Here is an 18392-nt window from a genome sequence, read left to right on the forward strand (position 1 = left end):
ACTATTAGAATAGTTTACACAGAAAAATAGGGTTTTATGTCCAAAGACCTGGGGAAAAATATGATGTATTGAAATCTTTACTAAGATCATCCTGCTCTGAGGAAAAGTGCATTGCATTACTTACTGAATGACTCTCATAGTCCCAGCAGGTAAGAGCAACTGTAGGCAGTACACAGATAAGAGGTCTACTATTGTGGTGCAGAGTAGGCTATTTTGAGGACTGGTGAAGGTATTCTGCAGCCATGTTTATGTTGTGCTGATGGGGAGAGAGAGGGATGTCTAGGGATCTGATGATATATTTGGGTCAATGGGTGTTGGCTAATACTTTTTCCAAATCATTTGGGCAATCCTAGTACATGAGATGTAACAGAGAAAAATCTTGAGGAATATTTTAGCACTGTTCTACACAGGTATACACCATGACCAGGACATTAACCAAACAAACCTGAATAATGTAGCAATTCAGTAAGTCACTGTATTTCTGATCATGTTCAGCAATATAGCCAGAATAAAAATACAAAGAAGAGGGAAGATTAGGGTCTAATATCCTGTTGATGATGAGGTCATAAGGGATGATCAGGTTGGAGAAGGATAGGGAAAGACTGTGGCAGTGTCCTTTTTAAGGAACCATCCCTGAATTTGCATCAAATGACTTATGGAAATGATGGAAAAAGGGAACTTGGATGGACAGATGAGGATTTGAACTACTGCCTTTCCAAACATGAGTACAGTATCTTATCATTTCACCAATTTGTTCTATAAACAATGCCATAATAGGCTGAACCTCCTGTATGGTAGAATCTCAGACAATTATTTGTAGAAACGATAATTTAATAGGTGATAAAATTACACCAACAGATACCTGTTGCAGATAAATGTTACTTTGCACATTGAAACCTTATCATGATGAGGTTCTCTCAGACAGTGGGAAATGGCTAAATAGTGTATTTGGGAATTAATTATTCATCTCATTATTGTTAATTAAACCAGTTCAGTAGACAACTTCACTAACATAGATTTATACCGAATTGGAACAAAAGCATGAGCAAGTAACTATTGCCACAGCAATATATCTTACTGTTTTGCTCAACTACCTCCCTTTATACCTTAATTATAAGACTTACTACCAGTTTCCCACTTCAACAGTCTTCTCTACTCAAACCATTTGTTGGTACAACTTTTTTTGACAAGTAGTCCATCTATGGAAGACCATGCACAGTAGCTTTCATGTAACTGCTGAAAATGTTTCATTACACTGACTAATCTTCTTGGGGCACTATAAATTCTCTCTCTTCTTGTCAGGTTTAAATTTTACTCTAATAGAATGGATGCTCAAACACATAATTCTACAACAGCAATAACACTTCTTGCCTTCTGTAAACAGTTTTTCAGTGGAGAGAAATAGCCCACCATATCATATTAGTGAAAACATTGTCAAAGTGGAACAAGGTATGGTGTGAATTAGGAGGAGTAAAGCAGTTAGAACAAACCACATGGGTTTCAAATTTAAGAACTTTCGTAAATGAACATCATTTCTTTAATTCATTAAGGAGATTTGAGAGATTTTATTATATATCTCATACACATTACAGTGAAGAAAACCTGCACAATCACATGTTCTTTATAATGAATTTTCAGTGAATCCCATTCAAACTGACTAAGTTATACAGCAAATGGTACTGATCTTAAATATATTAATGAAATAATTGTCTAACAATCAGTAAACCATATTCTCAGTAATTGGCTACAGCTACAGAAGGAACAACAACTGTCACTTTGAGTTTAAAACCTAAGTGCTTTGTAGATATCAGTTTTGTAATCAGAAGTGACAAACAAAATAAGTGTCTGTGGCTGCATTCAGCTGGCACAAGTGCCTTTTAACAACAACAGATATATTTAAAAATTAACTAATCGTAACAAAGGATTAATTTTTAACTTTTGTACAAAAACAGGATATTTCAAATAATTTGAATCACAAAGGAAGTACACGTAATCAATTCAAAAATTTTAAAGCATTTCATGAGTGTTTACTTTTGTTGATATTCTGGGCAAGCTACATTAGGAAACAACCATTTATTGGTTATATAATGTATAATTTCAGAAAGAAATATATTTATCATTTTAATTCAGTCTGATCTAGTATATGCATTTATAATTATTAAATTGATATAGTAAATTTTGTGCACAACATCTGTGCTTTCTAAAATGCCATGCATTCATCTGCCACATTGTTTTCTGGAGACTAGGGAGATAACAAGTACTGCAGTTTCACACTTTGACACTCTTAATATAGTAGCAAGCTGTAAGTGTCAGCCACATTTTATCACATTTCTCTTTACCCACTTACAAATGATGACATGATTGGATTTTAAAATATTTAAATCTTAAATACACTTATTAAAATAATGGATGAGGCCAATACTGTTGAATACTGGTGATGGGAAAGGGGGGATTAAGGCTCTGGATAATACATCATACATATTTGAAATACTTCTGTTGAAGCAGTTCTTTGGCAGCATACATAGGCCATTAAGCTGGACACATTATCTACTGGATTAAGATATCCAGTCTTCATTCCAGCACAGTGTTACTAACTGAAATTTTATTTTTCAATTGTATTCAGTGCTATGACTTTCCTGAAATAAAATCTACTATTCAGTTGACAATTGCTGTGCACACTACGTGTCTCCTCCTGACATAAACCTTCATAGTTCTTCTGTATAATACATGTCAAGCCAAAAAGATCTCTTACTGCAAATGTTAATTTTGTCTTTATTCAGTTTCATGTTCAAAGCTCAGCAATGGTGTTCCTCAATTTTACAGCCATATGTATAACAAAAATGATTGAGATGAGGTTCTCAAAAAAGTTAGCAGATATTAACCTATTTACAGGTATTCAAACCAAATAAACTCAAGGACATATTTGAAAATATTAAGAGCAGCATATTAATTTCTGGTATGTACTTAGCAAGAAACTTAATTTTAAAGGTAAATGCTAAAAAATGCAAAGCATGTGTTGTTGTGAACAACCAGTACAGTTTTATTCTACCCATTTCAGAAATAAGTATATCTTACACAGGAAGTATTTGCATAATGGCAGAACAGCATCACCTGAACTTACAGTAGCATTGGAACTACCGTTGTAAAATAAATTTTTTGTGCTGTTAAAAGCTGGTCATGATGTAATAGTAGCATCTGCCTAGTGATATTTGAAAAAGTCAATGGTTTTAGACATCCAGTGAACATGTTGTCATATCATTTTGTTATATTTTTACATACTCAAAATGATCTGAAATGTGAAACTGTTAATTGTACATTAAACATTCCTTGCTGTAGAAATGGTTCTCAGACGTTCAGATGCTTACACAAATGTAAAGGATAGCAAAAAGAGGTTGCACCAAACTTCCCTTAAGTACTTTGTTAAAAAAGATTTTGATGACCTTGCTTGTATGGTATTTGACAGTCATCTTCTGTAAAAGAAAAATTGAAAAATTATTTATTTTTTGAGCGGTGCATGTTCAGTTTCACTTACAAGAATTTAAAAACCTAATTTTGTTAGCTTACAGCATTTCATAAATGTAGAGGATAGATTCAGCAATCATACAGTCTACACCGTCTCCTGGGAATACTGATTTGAATTGTGTCAAGCAATGTTGATAATTGTAGGGAGGCAGCTGGAAGTGGATGGTGACCAACATTGTAAGCAGTTTGGTATCCAGTGTTGTAAATAGCTTTTTCGAAAGGGAAACTGTGGAGTTTTGAGGACTATTGCCGTCTTTTGCCATTCTGTCAGAACTAAACTAATGTTCTTCACCAGGCATCACATCAACATTCATCTGACATACTATGGTAGTCACTTACATGTATCACTTGTGTTTACATTGTGACAAACCTGTGAGAATTTTTGGAGCAGTTACTATTTGAGATGAACATAGGTAGTATCAGAATTGGTGAACTCTCAATGCCCATATTATAGACAAGTAGTTCATCGAGAAATATATTAGTACATAATTCTCAAAATGAGTAATTTCTGAAATTTTTATTATTACAACATGCATTTAATTGCAACAAATAAAATTTATAAGGTGGTGACAGGTAGAAAATATGTTCAGTGAATGGCTGATCTGTGATTATACAAATCTGGCAGTGCTCATGGTAATATTGGTGCTGATGAGTACAAAACCGTTCACAGCTTACATGAAAGGTGCATTTGCTATGCTAAAAACAACACAGAAATTTGGTTAGTTATCACATTACCTCTACATACAGGTAGTAACATTTTATTTTAGAATAAAAGGAAGTGTTTCAGCAGACGATTAGTTTGTAGATTTAAACTAGCAATGTGTAGCCCTTCTTTGAACCAGATACTATCGTGTACATGGAGCAGTAATAGATGAAAACAGTTATAAAAAGTGGCACATGATAGTTTCACTTGAATTGCAACAGAAACTGTGAAACATATCATCTTTGTCATAAAAAATGCAAAATATGAATAGGTGTCTAGAAAATTTCAAGGAATATTATCATTGAGAGAAGACATGCACAGTAGAAAAAAAATATCAGTAATGGCTGAGTGATGATCCCTCCAAAATCACATAAAATGACCAAATCAATGTCACTGTAGTCCTAACTATAATCATGAGTATGCTATGCTATTTTATAAGCAGCATTGTATCAGAAACTCATGCTGAACACTGCACTGGACGAAAATCAGAACTTCATGGAAACTGCTTTACATCACTTAAGTGAAGAAACATTTTGTTTACATAATATTATAGATATGCACCAACAGCAAGTCTTCTCATGCTTCCAGATATGGCAGCACAGTATTTTGCAAAACAGGAGCTCTTCTATCTTGCGGTGTCACTGTACTTGTAAAGATCCTATCACTGGTTATATGGTCCTTTGCTTTTTCTATGGCATCATATCTGTCTAAAAGCAGAACTAGCAGGAAGTATCAACTACATTTATATGCACTTCACTTATAGGCTCACAATACACTCAAATTAACAGTATTAGTTAATATATAGGTGCACAATTATATAATAATAGTTTTGACTAATGCAAAATGATTTCACCATCTTATTTATGTAGATGACTAAGAATCACTTTCGATAATATCTGTAAGCTGTTACATCTTATGCAAAAGGTTTCTCAGTGCACCCAATTGCTTGAATAGTTTGATACAGTAGTCACATAATTTGTTGACAACTGTCCGGAACCATAAATCTTTGATTTGAAATATTATTGGTACAATACTACATCAAGAAACACGAATTTCTTTTTGGCTATTTTAGTATCGAAATTTTAAAGATTTTTTTTTTTTTTTTTTTGGAGAAGGAAGACCTACACGATTAACAGTCAATAGACACGAAAAAGATAATACAGTAGTTCCGAGAATGATATTATCACTGGGGAAAAATGTTCAGATTCATCCTTGATATGAACAGGTAGGCAATAGATCCAAGTGTAAGGTTACAACAGTAATTACAAACAATGATAATAAAGGAAGGAGGAATTTTACACATTCCTGCTTTAAATTAAACTATTATGTACAAAAATGTTAACAAAAGTACAATCTACTCGAGTCTGTAAGTATTTAATACACACAAACATCAATAAATTTCAGAAATCTTCGTTCCTACAACTCCCCCTCCTGAAAAGGAAACAGAAACCATCCATCTTACCAATAATGTTTTCGGAGGTATTACACCTGTTTGAATAGTTTCTGAGGTACTGAGGCAGACACAAGCAAGCAATATAGTCCAAGTAAGGGTGTCATCACCAATCAAATAACAGATGAAAAATAGACAACTGCATCAAAATAGCTGGCACATTTTTGATATAGCTATTTTCATAGACGTTTCACCATTCTGTTATCGAATCCAGTCTCTATCAGTGTCGAAAACCCCAAATTTTCAAATACGTGCCTCTACTTCATTTAAAGTGCAATTGCAGAACTTCAGTTCTTTGAACTGTAACATGCACAAAGTCACTTATATGAGGGAGGAGTAGGTAAAATATTGCAGCAATTCCTCAAGAAACAACGTCGTCCATATTGCAGTCTCACAGCTCGCTAAAGCATATACTGATAATGCAGCTCCAAATGTGCCAAATTCACAAATGAAGCATGCTGCAGACTTTTTTTTCTTGTAACTTCAGGCAATTTATAATCACCTACAGTTTCCCCCGCCATCACGCATACGATTGGTCTAATGACACTGCCAGCTTGTTGCCTTTATCAACCCAGTTTCGCAGACGACCGCGAAGTTCCTCCAGAGATTTTGACTTTGCTTTATTTATTCGTTTGTACTTGACATCCTTGGGCTTTGTTACTGATCTGTGGTTGCTCATAACACGATTGTAAGTGGTCATGACTCGGTGGTGTGGAGACTGCGGCGTCGGAGGACTTTCGTGCAGCCGCTCGAAGCTGCCGTAGAGTGCTTGCAACCTGCCGCTGCAGGCATCTTCATCTGGAGCATCTTCCGGCCCTGACGCCGCATTGTCAGCTGAGGAGCTGCTGTCAGCAGCCTGCGCGCCTGACACTGAGGCCGAGGCCGAGGCTGATGGTGAGTTAGTCTGCTCTCCCTCTCCATCTTCTTCAACGCTGTATACCTGCAATTGTAAAAGTGCATCTAAAAATCTCTCAAGTATTTTAGAGTAGGTTGCGTAGTAATGTTTAATTACTCAGTAAGAGACACTATTGAGTGCCTATGTATACAGGGTGGTCCATTGATCGTGACCGGGCCAAATGTCTCACGAAATAAGCGTCAAACGAAAAAAATACAAAGAACGAAACTTGTCTAGCTTGAAGGGGGAAACCAGATGGCGCTATGGTTGGCCCGCTAGATGCACTGCCACAGGTCAAACGGATATCAACTGCGTTTTTTTAAAAATATGAACCCCCATTCTTTATTACATATCCGTGTAGTACGTAAAAAAATATAAATCTTTTAGTTGGACCACTTTTTTCGCTTTGTGGTAGATGGCGCTGTAATAGTCACAAACACATGGCTCACAATTTTAGACGAACAGGTTGGTTTTTTAAATTAAAATACAGAACGTAGGTACGTTTGAACATTTTATTTCGGTTGTTTCAATGTGATACTTGTACCTTTGTGAACTTATTTCTGAGAACGCATGCTGTTACAGAGTGATTACCTGTAAATACCACATTAATGCAATAAATGCTCAAAATGATGTCCGTCAACCTCAATGCATTTGGCAATACGTGTAACGACATTCCTCTCAACAGCGAGTAGTTCGCCTTCCGTAATGTTCGCACATGCATTGACAATGCGCTGACGCATGTTGTCAGGCGTTGTAGGTGGATCACGACAGCAAATATCCTTCAACTTTCCCCACAGAAAGAAATCCGGGGACGTCAGATTCGGTGAACGTGCGAGCCATGGTATGGTGTTCGACGACCAATCCACCTGTCATGAAATATGCTATTCATTACCGCTTCAACCTCACGCGAGATATGTGCTGGTCATCCATCATGTTGGAATTACATCGCCATTCTGTCATGCAGTGAAACATCTTGTAGTAACATCCTGTTTCCTTAAATAACGTAACTATCCGGCGAACGGTCCGGACACTTTGATGATGTCCAGGATACCGAGCAGCATACATAGCACACGCCCGTTGGGCATTTTGATCACAATAGCCATACATCAACACGATATCGACCTTTTCCGCAATTGGTAAACGATCCATTTTAACACGGGTAATGTATCAAGGAGCAAATACCGTCCGCACTGGCGGAATGTTACGTGATACCACGTACTTATACATTTGTGACTATTACAACGCCATCTATCACAAAGCGAAAAAAGTGGTCCAACTAAAACATTCATATTTCTTTACGTACTACACGGATATGTAATAAAAAATGGGAGTTTCTATTTTTAAAAAAATGCAGTTGATATCCGTATGACCTATGGCTGCGCCATCTGGTTTCCCCTTCAAGCTACACAAGTTTCGTTATTTGTAGTTTCTTCGTTTAACGCTTGTTTCGTGAGATATTTGGCGCGGTCACGATCAATGGACCACCCTATATATACGATGGCTGGAACTTAAATAGTGTCAACTATTTATTCACAACCGATACAAAAGAGTTACATGTTTGCACCTGTCACTGTCCTTCAAAGTAGTCACCAGCGTTGTGTAGAACCCGTTGCCAGCGATGTGGAAGGCGTAGTATACCGTTAGCAGAGCCTGTTCTGTTGGTGGTTCGAATGGAGCGGTGTACAGTTTCGGTGATTCTCGTATACGACTGTGATGGTTTTATCCTAACGCATTACGTTCCTCCACGGCAGACCGTCAATGCACAGTATTAGTGTTCGTTTTTGGAGCATCACCTGCGACCAGCTTTATGAAAGAAGCGGCGACACTTTCTGCACAATCCACCCATTATTTTGCACGACAATGTGCGGGCGCATACAGCGGAAGCTGTGGATGCTCTGATCAGTCGATGGGACTGGGAAGTACTGTACATCCACCATACTCCCTGGACGTAAGTCCTTATGACTTTCATTTGATTCCGAAGATGAAGGAACCACTTCGTGACATTCGCTTCAGAACTTTTCCAGAGATTCGACAGGCAGTAGGCCGCTCCATTCACACCATCATCAACAGAACAGGTCTGCTAACGGTATACTACGCCTTCCAAATCTCTGGCAACGGGTCCTACACAACACTGGTGACTTCTTTGAAGGACAAAAAATGGTTCAAATGGCTCTAAGCACCACGGGACTTAACATCTGAGGTCATCGGTCCCCCAGGCATAGAAGTACTTAAACCTAACTAACCTAAGGACCCCCCCCCTCCCCATGAACCATGGAACTTGCCGTTGATGAGGAGCCTTGCGTCCCTCAACGATACAGATAGCCGTACCGTAGGTGCAACCACAACGGAGGGGTATCTGTTGAGAGGCCAGACAAACGTGTGGTTCCTGAAGAGGGGCAGCAGCCTTTTCAGTAGTTGCAGGGGCAACAGTCTGGCCTCGTAACACTAACAAACATGGCCTTGCTGTTCTGGTACTGCGAACGGCTGAAAGCAAGGGGAAACTACAGCCGTAATTTTTCCCGAGGGCATGCAGCTTTACTGTATGATTAAATGATGATGACGTCCTCTTCGGTAAAATATTCCTGAGGTAAAATAGTCCCCCATTCGGATCTCCGAGCGGGGACTACTCTGAGGACGTAGTTATCAGGAGAAAGAAAACTGGCGTTCTACGGATCGGAGCGTGGAATGTCAGATTCCTTAATCGGGCAGGTAGGTTAGAAAATTTAAAAAGGGAAATGGGTAGGTTAAAGTTAGATATAGTGGGAATTAGTGAAGTTCGGTGGCAGGAGGAACATGACTTTTGGTCAGGTGAATACAGGATTATAAATACAAAATCAAATAGGGGTAATGCAGGAGTAGGTTTAATAATGAATAAAAAAATAGGAGTGCGGGTAAGCTACTACATACAGCATAGTGAACGCATTATTGTGGCCAAGATAGACACGAAGCCCATGCCTACTACAGTAGTACAAGTTTATATGCCAACTACCTCTGCAGATAATGAAGAAATTGTCCGCAGCTCGTGGTCGTGCGGTAGCGTTCTCGCTTCCCACGCCCGGGTTCCCGGGTTCGATTCCCGGCGGGGTCAGGGATTTTCTCTGCCTCGTGATGACTGGGTGTTGTGTGCTGTCCTTAGGTTAGTTAGGTTTAAGTAGTTCTAAGTTCTAGGGGACTGATGACCATAGATGTTAAGTCCCATAGTGCTCAGAGCCATTTGAACCATAATGAAGAAATTGAAGAAATGTATGATGAGATAAAAGAAATTATTCAGATAGTGAAGGGAGACGAAAATTTAATAGTCATGCGTGACTGGAATTCAAGAGTAGGAAAAGGGAGAGAAGGAAACATAGTAAGTGAATATGTCTTGGGGCTAAGAAATGAAAGAGGAAGCCGCCTGGTAGAATTTAGTGCAGAGCATAACTTAATCATAGCTAACACTTGGTTCAAGAATCATGAAAGAAGGCTGTATACATGGAAGAACCCTGGAGATACTAGTAGGTATCAGACAGATTATAGAATGGTAAGACAGAGATTTAGGAACCAGGTTTTAAATAGTAGGGCATTTCCAGGGGCAGATGTGGACTCTGACCACAATCTATTGGTTATGAACTGTAGATTAAAACTGAAGAAACTGCAAAAAATGTGGGAATTTAAGGAGATGGGACCTGGATAAACTGAAAGAACCAGAGGTTGTACAGAGTTTCAGGGAGAGCATAAGGGAACAACTGACAGGAATTGGGGAAAGAAATACAGTAGAAGAAGAATGGGTAGCTTTGAGGAATGAAATAGTGAAGGCAGCAGACAATCAAGTAGGTAAAAAGACGAGGGGTAGTAGAAACCCTTGGGTAAAAGAAGAAATATTGAATTTAATTGATGAAAGGAGAAAATATAAAAACGCTGTAAAAGAAGCAGGCAAAAAGGAAGACAAACGTCTCAAAAATGAGATTGACAGGAAGTGCAAAATGGCTAAGCAGGGATGGCTAGAGGGCAAATGTATGGATGTAGAGGCTTATATCACTAGGGGTAAGATAGATACTGCCTACAGGAAAATTAAAGAGACCTTTGGAGAAAGGAGAACCACTTGCATGAATATCAAGAGCTTTGATGGAAACCCAGTTCTAAGCAAAGAAGGGAAAGCAGAAAGGTGGAAGGAGTATATTGAGGGTCTGTACAAGGGTGATGTACTTGAGGACAATATTATGGAAATGGAAGAGTATGTAGATGAAGATGAAATGGGAGATAAGATACTGCGTGATGAGTTTAACAGAGCACTGAAAGACCTGAGTCGAAACAAGGCAGCAGGCGTAGACAACATTCCATTAGAACTACTGATGGCCTTGGGAGAGCCAGTCCTGACAAAACTCTACCATCTGGTGAGCAAGATGTATGAGACAGGCGAAATACCCTCAGACTTGAAGAAGAATATAATAACTCCAATCCCAAAGAAAGCAGGTGTTGACAGATGCGAAAATTACCGAACTACCAGTTTAATAAGTCACGGCTGCAAAATACTAACACGAATTCTTTACAGACGAATGGAAAAACTAGAAGAAGCCGACCTCGGGGAAGATCAGTGTGGATTCCGTAGAAATGTTGGAACACGTGAGGCAATACTGACCCTACGACTTATCTTTGAAGAAAGATTAAGGAAAGGCAAACCTACGTTTCTAGCATTTGTAGACTTAGAGAAAGCTTTTGACAATGTTGACTGGAATACTGTCTTTCAAATTCTAAAGATGCAGGGGTAAAATACAGGGAGCAAAAGGCTATTTACAATTTGTACAGAAAGCAGAGAGCAGTTATAAGAGTCGAGGGACATGAACGGGAAGCAGCGTTTGGGAACGTAGTGAGACAGGGTTGTAGCCTCTCCCCGATGTTATTCAATCTGTATATCGAGCAAGCAGTGAAGGAAACAAAAGAAAAATTCGAAGTAGGTATTAAAATCCATGGAGAAGAAAGAAAAACTTTGAGGTTCGCCGATGACATTGTAATTCTGTCAGAGACAGCAAAGGATTTGGAAGAGCAGATGAACGGAATGGACAGTGTCTTGAAAGGAGGATATAAGATGAACATCAACAAAAGCAAAACGAAGTTAATGGAATGTAGTCGAATTAAATCAGGTGATGCTGAGGGAATTAGATTAGGAAATGAGACACTTAAAGTAGTAAAGGAGTTTTGCTATTTGGGGAGCAAAAAACTGACGATGGTCTAAGTAGAGAGGATATAAAATGTAGACTGGCAATGGAAAGGAAAGCGTTTCTGAAGAAGAGAAATTTGTTAACATCGGGTATAGATTTAAGTGTCAGGAAGTCATTTCTGAAAGTATTTGTATGGAGTGTAGCCATGTATGGAAGTGAAACGTGGACGATAAATAGCTTAGACAAGAAGAGAATAGAAGCTTTCGAAATGTGGTGCTACAGTAGAATGTTGAAGATTAGATGGGTAGATCACATAACTAATGAGGAGGTATTGAATAGAATTGGGGAGGAGTTAGTGGCACATCTTGACAAGAAGAAGGGATCGGTTGGTAGGACATGTTCTCAGACATGGAGGGATCACTAATTTAGTATTGGAGAGCAGCGTGGAGGGTAAAAATCGTAGAGGGAGACCAAGAGATGAATACACTAAGCAGATTCAGAAGGATGTAGGCTGCAGTAGGTACTGGGAGATGGAGAAGCTTGCACAGGATAGAGTAGCATGGAGAGCTGCATCAAACCAGTCTCAGGACTGAAGACCACAACAACAACACAACCTAAGGACATCACACACATCCATGCCCGAGGCAGGATTCAAACCTGCGACCGTAGCAGCAGCGCGGTTCCAGACTGAAGCGCCTAGAACCGCTCGGCCACAGCGGCCGGCCTTGAAGGACAGTAACAGGTGCAAACATGTAACTCTTTTGTATCGATTGTGAATCAATAGTTGCCACTATTTAAGTTCCAAAGATAAAAATGTTCAAAAGTATCCAGATACCTATTAGCGGACGGTAATATGGGGTGTGTGCAGACTTCCCTTCATGAAAGTTTGGACCCTCCTGGAGGGGGCGGGGGGTTGAGGTCCACATTCAATGATATGTCTTAATCTCTGTGGAGGAACGTCATCCAATTTCTCCTCAACAGCGGTAAGCAGAGAATGTAGTGATGTTGGACGCTATACTCTGGAGCGAAACCGACGCTCTTTGTTGTCCCAATGGTGTTCTATTTGGTTCAGCTCGGGACTCTGGGTAGGCCAGGCAATTTCATGAAAGTTATTGTCCACAAACTATTTTCTCGCAGGTGCTGTCTTATGAGAAGTTGCACTACCCTGCCGATACAAACAAGGGACAAGAACCTGAGCATGAAGAACACTCTCATACCGTAACCCCACCTCCCTCTTCCTCCTCCGTTCTTCACTGTTGGCGCAACACATGATAGTAGGTAATGTTTTCCCGGCATTCGCAAAACGCAAAAAATTCCATCGGATTGCGACAGGATATAGCGTGATTCATCATTCCGCATCACTAGTTTCCTGTCGTTTAATTGCTAGTAGAGTTTCCCTTTACATCAGTTTCAAGTGTCACTTAGCACTCACCACAGAAATGTGTGGCTTACAAGGAGCTGATCGACGATTGCACACCACACATTTTTAACGCCCTACGCTGGTAGAACTTTGGAACTCAAGAATTATTCCTTTCGCTGATTTAATGTTTTTTCTTAACGACACTCCGCATTGCCTCGATGATCCCTGCCTGTCAGTACATGAGGTTTGCCGGATCTTGGTTTACCTGTCGTTGTTGATTGGTGTTTCCATTTCAGAATCACAAGCACCAACTTGGGTAACTGCAGAAGGGTTGAAATATCCTTGCTAGATATGTTACTCAGGTGACATGCAATGAGTAGTCCGAGCACACTGATCTCCCGATCGACCCATTCGGCAGTTACTGCTTCTCTATTAATAATAATAATAATAATAATAATGAGCGTATGGCATTGGTGGCCAAGAGGCCCCTCGCGGGGCGGTTCGGCCGCCGCCCCACAAGTTTTTTAACGCCACTACGGTGACTTGCGAGTGAATGAGGATGAAATGATGATGAAAGACACACCCCGTGCGCGGGAAGCGGGAACGCTACCGCAAGACGACGAGCCGCGGACGCTCCTTTATTATTAATGCAGTATTCCCCGCCTCTTTATATATTGGCGGGTCCGCCTCTCGTGACATCTATTGACCAATTCCGCATTACATATGATGTCCCGATACTTGCAATCAGATAGTGTATATGCTATACGGACGCGCAATGTATCTCAACGTACAAAGTTACTAACAACGAACTCTTGGAAAAGCGGAACTTTGTTACAAGGTAGTCAGTCAGTGTAACTGATCATTTTAAATTCTCAGGACTGAGGGTAGATGGAAGTATTTCTTGAAATATAAAGTTCAAGATCTTGTACAGAAACTGAATGCTATTTTCTTCGACATAAGAATGATTCCTGTTTATAACAATGAAACACAAAAGTTAGTTTGGTTCAAATGGGTCAAATGGCTCTGAGCACTATGGGACTCAACTGCTGTGGTCATCAGTCCCCTAGAACTTAGAACTACTTAAACCTAACTAACCTAAGGACATCACACACAGCCATGCCCGAGGCAGGATTCGAACCTGCGACCGTAGCAGTCGCACGGTTCCGGACTGCGCGCCTAGAACCGCGAGACCACCGCGGCCGGCCAAAAGTTAGTTTACTTTGCTTGCTTCCTCTCTATTATCCCCCATGGTGTTATATATTGTGGCAACTATGAGCACTCACCAAGAATATTCTTAGCTCAAGAAAGGGCGGTAAGGCTGATCTGCTGTTCGTGAACTCTGTGCAGGTGTCTCGGAATTCCAACTCTGCCATCTCTATACATATATTCCTTAATGGATTATTGGCTCATTCATATAAACTGCACACTTGTTCAGTGTATACTAGGGGAAACCTATTAGTAAATGGATAACACTTCCTAACTACTCACCGCAACTTGAACTCTTCTTTTGATGGTCCGTGTCCGGGTAAAAGATTATGGGACTGTGGATCCACCTTGATGAAAACACTATTTGTTTTAATTATCGAAACTAATCTCGGCAAGACTGGGTGTTGTGTGATGCCCTTAGGTTAGTTAGGTTTAAGTAGTTCTAAGTTCTGAGGGACTGATGACCTCAGAAGTTAAGTCCCATAGTGCTCAGAGCCATTTGAACCATTTTAATCTCGGCAAAATGCCACTATCTTCAGGGGGTTCCTTTATTCTAAAACGTGAAAATTAACATCGTTACATTATATAACGGAAATCATTTTTATATGTCGCACTGTGTTAAAGAAGATGTGTACCACCCGTCCACTACTGGGTGATGGCAACGGCGATAGACGGCGACGGGCAGAGGCCAATTGCACTGACACGGAATTTAGCGGCAGTCAGTAGCGAGCCAGTGGGTGTGTTGGACCTTCCATCGACCTACAGACCCCCTTGAAGATGTCTCCCGCAGTCGGAGACGAAACGTTGGGCATTGGGACAAAATTCATCAACCGACCACGGAATAACAGCCCGGATAATTATAATGGACATGAAAACTGTTTCTAATTGCAATACTTGTCGTATTGCGTTAAAGTTGTAAAATAAGATTATGTTTCTTCCTGAGTATACAGGGTGTATCAAAAAGAATTATCCGATTTAAAAAAGTCATAACTATTTTGTTATGTGAGATACGTGCGTGAACAATGTACTTTTGGAAAGAGCAAACTTTCGAGTTTTACATGGTTCCTGCTAGGTAGCAGCAGTGTGCACCCACTTCAGTTCTAGTAAAAATGATGTCGGGACAACAGAAAGCGTTTTATGTTCTACGTTTTGCACAGTAATAACTGTTCAGCCTGGCTTTCGAACTAGGTATGGTGTGAATCTTCCTGCAGCGCAGAGCATTAGACGATGGCATGAACAATTCCGAGAGACAGGTTATTTATGTAAAGGCAAACTACCGGACCGTCCCCGAGTGTCTGACGCAGATGTCGAACGCATCCGCCATAGTTTCACGAGGAGTCCGCAGAAATCCGTTCGCCGTGCAGCTAGACTGCTCAACATGCCCCCGATGTACGTCTGGCGTGTGTTGTGTTGACGTTTACGTATGAAACCATTCAAAATTCAGCTACTGCAAGCTCTTCGTGAAGGTGACAAACAACAACGTGTGGGGTTCTATAATTCGTTCTTGGTAAGGTGGAGGATGAAAGTTTTCTTCCACTCTTAGTATTTAGTGACGAGGCAACATTCCATTTAAATGGAAAGGTGGACGTTATAATGTGAGAATATGGGGTACGGAACAATCACATTAAGTTGTACAACATGAGAGGGGCTCTCCAAAATGTAATGTGTTTTGCGCAGTTTCACGGGAAAAGGTGTATGGTCCATTTTTCTTGGCCGAGAACACTGTTACAGGAAGCACATATCTCCATATGCTTGAGAACTTTCTTTTCCCACAGTTGGAGTCTGATTCGAACGACTTCGTTTACCAGCAGGATGGGGCACCGCCACACTGGCTTCAGGAAGTGCGGGAAATTTTAAATCAAAGGATTACTGAACGATGGATCGGTCGCACTGGACCAAATGATTCAGCCTTACATTACTGGCCTCCAAGGTCACCGGACCGGACTGAATGTGATTATTTCGCGCGCGCGTGCGTGTGTGCGTGTGTGTGTGTGTGTGGGGGGGGGGGGTTATCAAAGCCTCTGTTTATTTGCCTCCGTTACCAACAACAATGAAAGACCTGAGATATCGCATAACAGCAACTGTGGAAGCTGTAACTCAAGACATGCTCGCTGCAGTGTGGGAGCAATTTGAATACCGCATTAACATATGCCGTGCATGTCGAGGGGGACATGTTGAACACCTATGAAAAAAATCTTTGAGTTTCCCCTTCATCAAAAAACAAAATTCGTTGTATACGTTTGTTAGTTTGAGAAACAGAGACGTGCAAAATCGGATGATTCTTATTGGTACACCCTGAATTATTGCATCACATTAAATTTTTAAAATCCGTCAACAGTTTCACGAAATATGGAAAATCAAAGTTTTTTCACTCTGGAAGCCGTTAGATAGGCAACCTGCAGCTGTTAGAGTGTTCCGGGATATCGGCTTAGTAATATAGATGACGAAGCTATTCTATTAGCTGCGCAGAGGGCACTCACAGTCTCGAGGATCTCCGGGCGGCGCAGGAAGCCGTTGGAGCGGCGCAGCGACGGGTACTTGGGCTGCTCGAAGGCGTCGGAGACGCTGCGCACGACGGCGACAGCGCCGCCGCTGCGGCCGGCGTAGCGGCCGTGGTGCCACGCGTGGCCGGCGCCGACCTGCCCGTGGCCGTGGCCGTGGGCGTGCGCGTGCGCAGACGGCCCGTGGCCGAGCCCGTGGCCGTGCCCGTGGCCGTGCCCGTGGCCGTGCGCGGAGCTCGTCTCGCCGTCGCCCTCCTCCATGATGACGGCGCTGTCGCTGTCGTTGAGCGAGTCCAGGTTCGTCGAAGCCTCCCCTGGCGGGGGTGACTCGCAGCAGTCCAGCCCGGCGTCTGCCAGTCGGGAGCGCAGCACCTGCAACACCCCAGACTGCGCTTTGCATCTCACTGTTCCAACTAATTCACGGTTTACCATTAGGAAGTATTCAAACACACCACTCTCTCTCTCTCTCTCTCTCTCTCTCTCTCTCTCTCTCTCTCACACACACCACTCACTCTCTCTCTCTCTCTCTCTCTCTCTCTCTCTCTCTCCCACACACACCACTCTCTCTCTCTCTCTCTCTCTCTCACACACACACACACACACACACACACACACACAGTGTTCCAACACGCACCCTCCCTCCATCCTCACCCCAGCGGCCTACTCTATGCACACCACCTACAGCTGCCATGATCCCACACAGTCAGCCCTAAGGCATGTCAGCAAGAACACGTGCAGTGTGCTACAATATACAGAGTGAAGCGAAGTACACATCGGACTAAAAAAAGTGGTAATAAACGATGTTCACCTCGAAGAGGGACATCAATTAATATAACGCTGGACCCTTAGCACCACCCCCAGGGGTGGGAGTGGGGGTGGCTTTGGAATCTTAAACAGGAACTCCTATTTTTTATTGCAGATTTTGATTCTTCGTGAAAAAAATATGTAATTTTCAAACGCTTCAAATGGCTCCGAGCACTATGGGACTTAACATCTGAGATCATCAGTCATCTGGCCATTAAAATTGCTACACCAAGAAGAAATGCAGATGGTAAACGGGTATTCATCGGACAAATACATTATACTAGAACTGACACATGATTACATTTTCACGCAATTTGGGTGCATAGATCCTGAGAAATCAGTACCCAGAACAACCACCTCTGGCCGTAATAACAGCCTTGATACGCCTGGGTATTGAGTCAAACAGAGCTTGGATAACGTGTACAGGTACAGCTGCCCATGCAGCTTCAACACGATACCACAGTTCATCAAGAGTAGTGACTGGCGTATTGTGACGAGCAAGTTGCTCGGTCACCATTGACCAGACGTTCTCAGTTGGTGAGAGATCTGGAGAATGTGCTGGCCAGGGCAGCAGTCGGACATTTTCTGTATCCAGAAAGGCCCACACAGGACCTGCAACATGCCGTCGTGCGTTATCCTGCTGAAATGTAGGGTCTCGCAGGGATCGAATGAGGGGTAGAGCCGCGGGTCGTAACACATCTGAAATGTAACGTCCACTGTTCAAAGTGCCGCGAATGCGAACAAGAGGTGACCGAGACGTGTAACCAATGGGACCCCATACCATGCCGGGTGATACGCCAGTATGGCGATGAC

General features: G+C 41.5%; 1 protein-coding gene across 1 annotated transcript in view; it reads right to left on the minus strand.

Annotated features, from left to right (window-relative positions):
- Positions 1 to 1598: 1598 nt before the first annotated feature.
- The window catches only part of LOC126248492 (uncharacterized), a 571346-nt gene continuing 554552 nt past the window's right edge, over positions 1599 to 18392 (minus strand). The window contains exons 6-8 of the mRNA XM_049949523.1: positions 16993 to 17147; positions 16755 to 16866; positions 1599 to 6615 (exon numbers count right to left, since the gene is read on the minus strand). Coding sequence (XP_049805480.1) covers positions 6196 to 6615; positions 16755 to 16866; positions 16993 to 17147 — 687 coding nt within the window. The 3' untranslated portion in view covers positions 1599 to 6195. The remainder of the gene's footprint in view (positions 6616 to 16754; positions 16867 to 16992; positions 17148 to 18392) is intronic.

Source organism: Schistocerca nitens, chromosome 3 (genome assembly GCF_023898315.1).
Source record: "Schistocerca nitens isolate TAMUIC-IGC-003100 chromosome 3, iqSchNite1.1, whole genome shotgun sequence".
Lineage (NCBI taxonomy): Eukaryota > Metazoa > Arthropoda > Insecta > Orthoptera > Acrididae > Schistocerca > Schistocerca nitens.